The sequence below is a fragment of the Mastomys coucha genome, unplaced genomic scaffold (genome assembly GCF_008632895.1).
Source record: "Mastomys coucha isolate ucsf_1 unplaced genomic scaffold, UCSF_Mcou_1 pScaffold18, whole genome shotgun sequence".
NCBI classification, from domain to species: domain Eukaryota; kingdom Metazoa; phylum Chordata; class Mammalia; order Rodentia; family Muridae; genus Mastomys; species Mastomys coucha.
Genome location: NW_022196900.1, coordinates 9,213,568 through 9,223,271, shown reverse-complemented (window position 1 = coordinate 9,223,271; position 9,704 = coordinate 9,213,568). Strand labels below are relative to the sequence as shown.

Below are 9,704 nucleotides of genomic sequence, written 5' to 3'. Positions count from 1 at the left end.
AAGAACAACTGTCTCAAAACTTTAAAACCTCTTATTTTGAAAGAAGACAAGTGTCCCCACCCCATAATTGTTAAAAAGACAGAAGGTTAGTGTTTGAGAATCTGAACAGAGTCCAGAACTAGAGTAACAAGCTCTAGAGTCCTCTGTTCCAAATCTGAGACGCTGTGGCCCAGGAATTCCCACCTCAAAGCCAGGCCTTAGAGAAGCCATGTCTCAGAAAGGGTGGATCCCAGTTCATGACTTAATAACCAGCCTAGCCAGTGCACAGGGGAAGGCTCCCACCTGTGCACACGTGTTCATGTGCGTGCTTATATGCTATGTCTTTCTATAGTTCTTACGGAAAACACAAGAACAATTTACAAAAATGATAGAAAATCTCTTTCCTCCAAGACTACAACGTGCTCCCTACTCTAAGACAACAGATTCATTTAGGCCTTATAACAAAGAATAAAAATAAACAGTATCCTGTCTTTGACTTTATCTTCCTCCAGGTTGGCCCTCAAATCTTCTGAGCATCCTTTACATTATACAGGCATTACCATTCTACCTATAGATTAAATTCTTGTAGCTTGCTCCTAACTAGCCACCCTGCCATGACCTCCTCTTCACCATTATAGCAGTCTTTCCAAGGCAGACTGGATAGCAGGAGTTTAGCTCAATCGCACATCTGAACAGGCTCGTTCAGGACCTCAAAGAAATCAAAAATTTGGTACCAGCACAACTTGGCTCTCACCATCCTTGCCTGCCCCGGCCCTGCAGGCTTTGGGAAACAGCACACTTAACACTCAGGGACAGTCCACACAGCTCAGTGTGTTTTGTCCTGGCTCACCTGTTCTGGTGTGCCCCTGGGGCTCTCTGCGAGCACTCACTCAGTCTTCTAGACAATGCTGATGCTAATGCTCACGCTGCCTCATGGAGAGAGTTTTAATGCTGCTACTTTATAAACCGTGCCTCCCTCCCTGGAATACAATGCTTTTTCTTGGAGCTGATGAGGCTTCTTTATATTTCTTATTTTTGCATTTAGTTATCATGCTTGAAAACTGAGTCTGGGAGTCCCAGCCTTCTTCTCCCTTCTATGGAATTCCAAAAGGCAGAAAGTGAACTTTATTTATGTCTATAAACAACTTTGTCAGACTTCCAATGCCAAGCACTTTTTCCATAATATTGACTGACTTGATCTAGAATTTAAGGACTATATACAACAATTAGATACCATTCTTAAAATTATAATCTAGGCTCAGTGGTTAAGAACACTTGCTGCTCTTGCATTGGACTCAAGCTAGGCTCCCAGTACCCATTTAGCAGCTTAAAACCATCTATCCATAACTCCAGTTTCAGGGCATTTAATGCCCTTTTCTGGCCTCTGTAGGCATCAAACACACATGCACATTCATACATGTAGGCAAAACTCATACACATACAAGCAAATATTTTTAAAATATGTGACTTCTATTGAACTTCTAATCAAAGGGACAGTGACTGATCAGTTCTGAGCCTCAGTTACATACTTACATTCACTAGGAGGGCCATATCAGTGACCAGTTGGCTAAGCTCAATTAAGTCCTTAAAAGAGAGAGAGGGAGAGATAAGGAGAAAGAGAAAATTATTTACTGTTATATCTTACAGTTACCCATAATATACATATACAGATACATTACACAAACACATGCACATATACATGTACATATATATATGTACACACACACACACATATATATATTTATATATACATATTTTAACATACCGCTTCTAAGGTTTCCCAGGACTCAGCAGCATTTTGGTCTCTAGGAATTTCAGGCAAGGCATATATCTGAGTCAGACTCTGAGAAGCAGCTTCAGCCTCCCCAGTGTGGAGCGCTCCTAGATGGACACAGACCTGGTGAGAGTTTGCTTCTCAGAAAGGACAGACCAAAAACTGGCTCTACAAGACAACTTGTATACAGAATGCATGTGACTCAGTTCAGGCTAAAAGTAAGTAAATCAATCTATGAAAATAGCATTATGTACCCCTGGACAGCCTATTCTCTAAGTGAGAAAGTGCAAAGGTACTGAGCATGACTACACACACACACACACACACACACACACATACCACATACACACACAGTATAGCTCACACACACATACCACAGCTCACACACACACCACAGCTCACACACACATACACCACACACACACCACACAGCTCACACACACACCACAGCTCACACACACACAGACACACACACATACCACACACACACACCACAGCTCACACACACACCACAGCTCACACACACATACACAGACACCCCACAGCTCACACACACACTACAGCTCACACACACATACACACACACCACAGCTCACACACATATACACACACACCACAGCTCACACACACACCACAGCTCACACACACACACACACCCCACACACATCCCACAGCTCACACACACACCACAGCTCACACACACACACACACCCCACACACCCCACAGCTCACACACACACACACCCCACAGCTCACATATACACCACAGCTCACATACACACACCACAGTTCACACACACACACTCACACAGACACCACAGCTCACACACACATACATACACACCCCTACAGCTCTCACACACACACATACCACACACATACCACAGCTCACACACACACACATACCACATACACACACAGTATAGCTCACACACACATACCACAGCTCACACACACACCACAGCTCACACACACACACACACCACACCTCACACAGACACACACACACCACAGCTCACACACACACACACCACAGCTCACACACACACAAATACCCCACAGCTCAGACACACACACAGCTCTCACACACACACACATACATACACATACATGCCACAGCTCACACACATACACCACAGCACACACACACACCACAGCTCACATACACTCACACACACACACACCACAGCTCAGACACACACACCACAGCACAAACACACATATCACAGTGCTCTCTCTCTTTCTCTTTCTCTCTCTCTCTCTCTCTCTCTCTCTCTCTCTCACACACACACACACACACACACACACACACCTAATTTTAAAGTAGGAAAGTAGGCTGAGGGTTAGCTCAGTGGAAGGGCACTTTGGGTGAAGTAGAAAAGGATGTAGTTATACGTTTGTAGCAATTACTATCAATCTTTCTTGGTGACAGCCTCATCAGCAGTGAGCACATTTGCCATGTGAATATTATTGGACATATTGTAACTCTGTTTAGAGTCACTCTTCCTCCACATACTTCCATGGTTTCTTCTACTTTTCTAGTCTTTAAAAAGCTTTCAACCCTCAAAACTATTTATTAAGTATTACTGTAATTATACAGCAGTTTGCACCACAAACATTTGCCTTTAAGTCTTTCTGTGTCTTCATGCTAGTTTTACCAATCTTTCATTCATGAAATTGACATTTGTTGCACACCTAACAGAGACACAACAGTAGACTATAAAACCAAGTCTGTAGTGGCAATACCACAGGGCTGTTAGCACTGTGGGTCTGATAAAAAAGATAGGACTAGAATCCTGGTTTGGAGACTTGCTGTTCCTGCTTGTACAGTTAACTGCTCTTTACTCTGCATAGAAACTGTCCCTGCTGCTGCTGCCACTGCTACTGTCACATCATGAGGAGAGCTCAATGGAACCTGTGGTACAGGCATGAACTGTCAAGTTCAGGCAGCATTATCTGACAAAACTATGGCACAGGTGAGTATGATGTGCTGTGTAAGGGTAGGACAGGCATCATATCCTGACTTGTGGAGACAGAAGTCAGGGCTTCTGAGGCTGAAGCCTGAGGAGGAGAGAAAAGCAGACAGGTGGAGTGGGGTGTGATGCCCAGAGTGTGTAGCTCAAGGAGAACAATGTGTGCAGAGGCTTGAAGCTGAAAGATATGCAGTCTGGCCGATGCATGACTGTGGGAGGAAGAAAGCAAAGGCTGAGGCTGACTATCTAAGGTGAGATTACTATAGGCATTGCAAAACTTTCCCAAGAGCTGTCCGTGTCTTTCTCATATGATCATTACCAAAATATTAAGAGGAGCCAGAGACTACTGGGAAGTTGGAAGGTGCCATAATTAGACCTTAGCCACAGTGTGAAGGACATATTAAGGATGGGGTTGGCAGGTTAGAATGCTGGGGTGAAAAGCCAGTTGGGAGCCTTTAACAATATATCCAGTGCAAAATGACAATCTTTGGCCTTAGAGTGGCAAGAGTGGAGATGCAGAGAGGATACCAGAAGCTCTGCTCAGTCTACTTTAAGCTCAAAACACCTGCCATCATCCATTATTTTTTTTAATTATATCTTACTTATTGTGTGTGCACATACATTTACCTGTGTCACGATGCACATGTGAAAGTCAGAGGACAACTTAATGGAATAGGAGAAGGTTCTCTCCTACATGATCAGACTTGGTGGCAAGAGCTTTACTTGCTAAGCCATCCCACTAATCTGAGTGACTAGTTTAAACACATTGTTAAACATTGTGTGTTGTTCATACTAGGGATGAAAATGTGGATGGTACAGAGTATGACTCTCAAAGAACTTACATTCTAGAAGAATCAGACATAAAAGGGTAATATAAAAGAGGGTAGACCACATTAGAGAGAACAGAGATAGAGTTCAGAGGGAGTTCTAATTCAGCTTGACGTGGCAGGTAGTTCAGACTTTCTGGAAAAGGTGGAATCATCAGGCAAAGAGAGGGATAGAAACACTAGATGGAGAAAGCAGCATGAGCCAGGACCTCGTGAGAGAAGTAACAGAGCTGAGCTACAACCGGCAGCCAGGCATTATCAGACCTCAAAGGGTGAGACAAGGAAGGACAAGAGCAAAAGGCACTGTAGAGGAGCAGGAAGAGACTTCATGTGGCAGACAACAGAAGGCTCTGAAAGGCTTGCCAGCATGCTCTGAAGTGACATGACTGACCTGACCTATGCCCGAGTCACTCGTTATGAAACTATTTATTCCCATTTCCTTTCCAGTCCTTTTTGTTTTCCCAGCCAAGCCTAAAAATGAATGATATTTTATAAAATGGTGTGATTATTCTATTTTTTTAAAGTTAATGAAGGCTTTACTCTTAAGAAAAAAACTTGCTTAAATTAATCAGGAAGGGCACAGTCAACTGAACAAAAGACAACATGAAGACTTATCAGAATTCATACTGGTTATTTTTCAATTCTAAACTTGATATTTGAATATATATTTATTTGTACTGAGATTATAGAAGTGTAACATTGCCTAGACAGGCTCAGGTTTTTCATAATATGCCTTTTAAAATAATATTTTTATTTATTTTGTGGCAACAACATACTTTTTAAAAGTTATTTATTTTATGTATATAAGTACACTGTCACTGTCTTCAGACACACCAGAAGAGGGCATCAGATCCCATTACAGATGTTGTGAGCCACCATGTGGTTGCTGGGAATTGAACTCAGGACCTCTGAAAGAGCAGTCAGCCCTCTTAACCACTGAGCCATCTCTCCAGCCCACAATATTATATCTTAGTCATACCCAACCCAAGGCCCCTTCTAATCTGTCTGGTCCCCTTCCCTTCCCACCTTTCTGTCTTAGTGCCATCTGCATGCATGTGGGTGTCTATGTTTTGTATCCTAAAGAACAAAATTATCAGGCAGAGTACATTTTATATCATTATAGTAAAGAGCCAATCTTTTCAAATGTTTAATTTTTTTTTAATTTTCACTTCAATCAAGATAAATGAATCAACTTATGACCTTTCTTTCACTTTAAATTCCATGTAACTTCTTTGTTTTTTGTTTGTTTGTTTGTTTGTTTTTTGTTTTGTTTTGGTTTTTTTCAAGACAGGGTTTCTCTGTGTAGCCCTGGCTGTCCTGGAACTCTCTGTAGACCAGGCTGGCCTCGAATTCGAACTCAGAAATCCGCCTGCCTCTGCCTCCCAAGTGCTGGGATTAAAGGTGCACATGCACCACCACTGCCCAGCCCATGCAACTTCTTGATCAGTGTCAGATGGGATATAAGCAGAACTCTGTAATTGTGCACACACTAAATATCTTAAGCTATAATCTAGAGAAGACTCAAGTGAAATAGGTACAAAACAAGGAAAGTTTATAATACAAAATGTATTATAGAGATGAGAATTCTGTATCTGACATTTTAAACAAAAGATTTCTGTCGGGACTAAAAAGAAATGATTAGGTCATTTCCATCTCACTTGAAAGCAAACTACGTATATGTTTTAGTTACAACAAAGGCGTCCTTTTTTTTCCATGGAAAACCTTGTTGTTAATTTACAACTCTGAGAACATCACAAATCAACTCAAGGCATGAGTGTCAAGAAAGAATTCTTAATTTCTACAACTTCTGCAATTCACTTATTTCAGGTCATATCTTAGTGCTTGCTTATCCTTTGACTATGAACTCTTACAAACATGTACAGGTGTGTGTGTGTGTGTGTGTGTGTGTGTGTGTGTCTGTGTGTGTTGTAAAACCTTATTACTAGCTATACATTTAAATAAACTTTAAGACTGTAATCTCTCTCTGAGTGAAGTGATAAATAAGCTATCGAACTATATTCTGACCCTCCTTTTTTAAATTTTTGTACCTTGTGAACAGCAAAGGTTTTACCAGGAAGTACAGCCTAGTAGATATGACATATCTACTAACCTTCATGGCATTAGTAGTGTTTCACTACAAAACTAAATAAATTCAAAAGCATTCCTTAAACTTTTCAAGTTTTGATACCTTAAAAATGAAATTAATTTACTGATCATCATTGAACATTAACCAATCTATCAAAATAAAATGACTTCTAATTCACACCTTAAGGCAGAAGAGGATATTTAGATTACAGTCAACAGAAGATGTAGATATTATCAGACAAAAATGGTGCTGTGTTCTGCACAACTATCCAGTGCATGCAGACACCAGTGGTAAAACTCTAGTAACACATCAAATTCTACACGCTGGTCTGAAGTTCCCGGCAGCTTTAAGATTGAGATCTTCTCTTTTGAGGGTATTTGTTGAAAATGGATAAAATTCCCTGCCTGCTGTGCCACTGAGATACATGTCCTGGAAGTGGGGATGGGAAGACAGACAGAAGCTGGAGAGATATGCTGCCCGGGCCCGAATGCATGAGCCTCCATTCTGAACACAAATCAGATGGATAGGCCCAGCATCCCTCTTGATGGGGAACAAGGAGAGTGATGTGAAAGTCGACACATAATGAGACACAAGGGAGCTTCCCATGGCAAGCAGGCCTGGCTATTGGAACTCTGAGAATCTGGACAAAAGAAACAGCACAAACCACATCTCCTTACTTCCTTTGGTTCTCAGAGAACACAAGATGCCCTACTCTACTCATTATTTCCATCCTTAAATGGAAAGCCGGAGAGATACGCTGCCACGCCCCAAATGCATGAGCCTTTGTATTGTTTATCTCACTCATGGAGATGTGGCAAGACTACTCCTGAATCTCTGTTTCCAACCAATGTGTTTAGAATCAGATCCATAAAGAATTTTAAGACATTTAACTTCCATGAAAACAGCGCACAGTTCTATGTACAGGCTGTCACTACTATAATGGGTAAGCAAAGCAAAAATAAGGAGAAACTAGGGCACACAGGACAAAACCTCGCAGAGTGACAGGAGGCCACAGCTAGCAGACAGCACAGCACATGCCCAATCCTGCTCCACCCTGGAAGCCCGTCAAAGTTCATGCCTGTGATCCTCTCATCATTCATTCTCCTTTGTTAGTAGAGTTTCTGCATTGAAGGCAGAAGTAGTTGCTTCCTCTGTGAAATGCTCCGGTGCTGTCAGAGCCTGCCTTGCATGGTCAGTGGACTTGGGGTAAGACAGTGAGCAGTCAGAACCCGAGGTCTTCGCTTGCTCAGTGTCAGCTACACCTTAGGTGTGTGTTACCTAAGTTACATCAGCACTGTGCTCTCCAGTCACAATCATCATATGCTCAGACCATCTGATAGTCCATGAATCTAGAGGTTTGAGAATCAATATAGTTGAAAATTAAGTTCACATGCTGTTTCTTGTCCCCATCCTCTGTATCTGTTCTAATTGTTTTCATTTCTTTAACACACATGTTTCTTCCAACTCTGCCAGGCCTTGGGTTTCACACTAGCCTTCCGATTATGGCAAAGGGTAAGTGACAGGGAGTGGGTGACCAGGTAACTTCCCAGTAATATATACATTCAAGTGCACAGGCAACAAATAATTGCACTTGCATAAACATACAATGATAAAATGCAAATTAAAGCAATTACTATTGTGAGAGAAATCCTGGATGAATTCAAGTATTTTGCTTCAGATGCAAACACTAGTGATGAGCCACTTGAAGCTAAATGATAGGAGGCTGAGGCCAACTCCTCTTTCCAGAAAACACCATTATCTTCACTGTTACTGCTATCAGCACTGTCATAAGGTCTCAGTATAGAAGCCAGCCCATCAACACATGGCCAGAAAAGGCCCAGAGAGCAACAGCTCTAGCTCCATGGCAGAAGCAACCTCCACTGTACCAATATGGCGGTGATAACATAGAACTATGAAAATAGCAATGACAAACTACCAAAAACCATGACCCCAACACATTCTCTAAGGGCTGAGTGTTAACAATTTAGCACTACCTATGCAGAGAAATGACTGAGCACTTTTTTATTCATTTTACTTTATTTTTTGGTTTGATTTGGTTTATAAGAAAAGGCTTGTGTAGCCCAGGATGGCCTTGAAGTCCTAATTGCTCACCCTAGCCCAACTTCCCAAGTGCTGGGCTTGCACATAAGCAGCACTAGGCCCAGCTCTATTGCAACATACCTGAAATGACAAAATTGTCCATGTCATGTATTTACTTACTTGTTTGTATTTATAACACATCTATGAACAGTTCACTATATGCAGAGCACTGTGCAAGGTTCAAAGACTACAAAAAAAAAGGTTACCCAAAAACTCTGCTAAGTAGCCTAAAGGGTGTTTCTGCATCCCCTTGCGAAGTACTGAATCATTAGCAGTGAGCATGCACACATTTTAGTTTAGAGATAGGGAATGGTAACAAGAGTGGTCTGGTGGATAAAAAAGGAAACCTGGCCAGCTATGGTTCCCTTTAGTTCTCACTTTAACTTCTAATTATTTTGGAACCTCTATTTTTCATAAGGATTAAAGGTCTCTTTAAATGTATAAAATATGCGATGTAATAAATTAAAAATAAGAGATAAACAATTATAACAGAAAAGGAAACAAGGGCAGCAGTTATAAAATAAAGCTGACATACTTCACAAATTTAATTTTTGGTGATTAAAAATTTGGCTTTAAGCTTCCTAGGAGACAACTCAATTACAGAAACCTTATTAGTTATTATACTCACTATTTATAAGACTTAATCTAAACCAAACTCCCAACCAAACAAAAAACATCTACTTTGAAGTACAATGATGCCAATTTTTTTCTGCATAAAAGATACTAGCATTGTGTCACTATGGATCAAATACACCCTTAGGAATGACATAACTGTGTTCATAGGACTGTTTCTTAGAATATTACTTCACAAAAGTTGACAGCATGAAAACATCATAGACTTTTCATGTTATTAGGAAAGAAACCCAACAGTGACACCAGAGCCTGATGAGAACAGCACCTGCCTGCACTGCAGAGGAGACATGCACACTGCACACAGGACAGCTACTCGTCAGCCTGCCTGCACT

At 41.3% G+C, this 9,704-nt stretch overlaps 1 protein-coding gene across 2 annotated transcripts in view; it reads right to left on the bottom strand.

Annotated features, from left to right (window-relative positions):
• Stx17 (syntaxin 17) overlaps positions 1-9,704 on the bottom strand; it is a 58,864-nt gene that overhangs the window by 10,858 nt on the left and 38,302 nt on the right. For both annotated transcript variants that reach the window (XM_031377358.1, XM_031377359.1), the window contains exons 5-6: positions 1,745-1,860; positions 1,513-1,563 (exon numbers count right to left, since the gene is read on the bottom strand). In XM_031377358.1, coding sequence (XP_031233218.1) covers positions 1,513-1,563; positions 1,745-1,860 — 167 coding nt within the window. The remainder of the gene's footprint in view (positions 1-1,512; positions 1,564-1,744; positions 1,861-9,704) is intronic.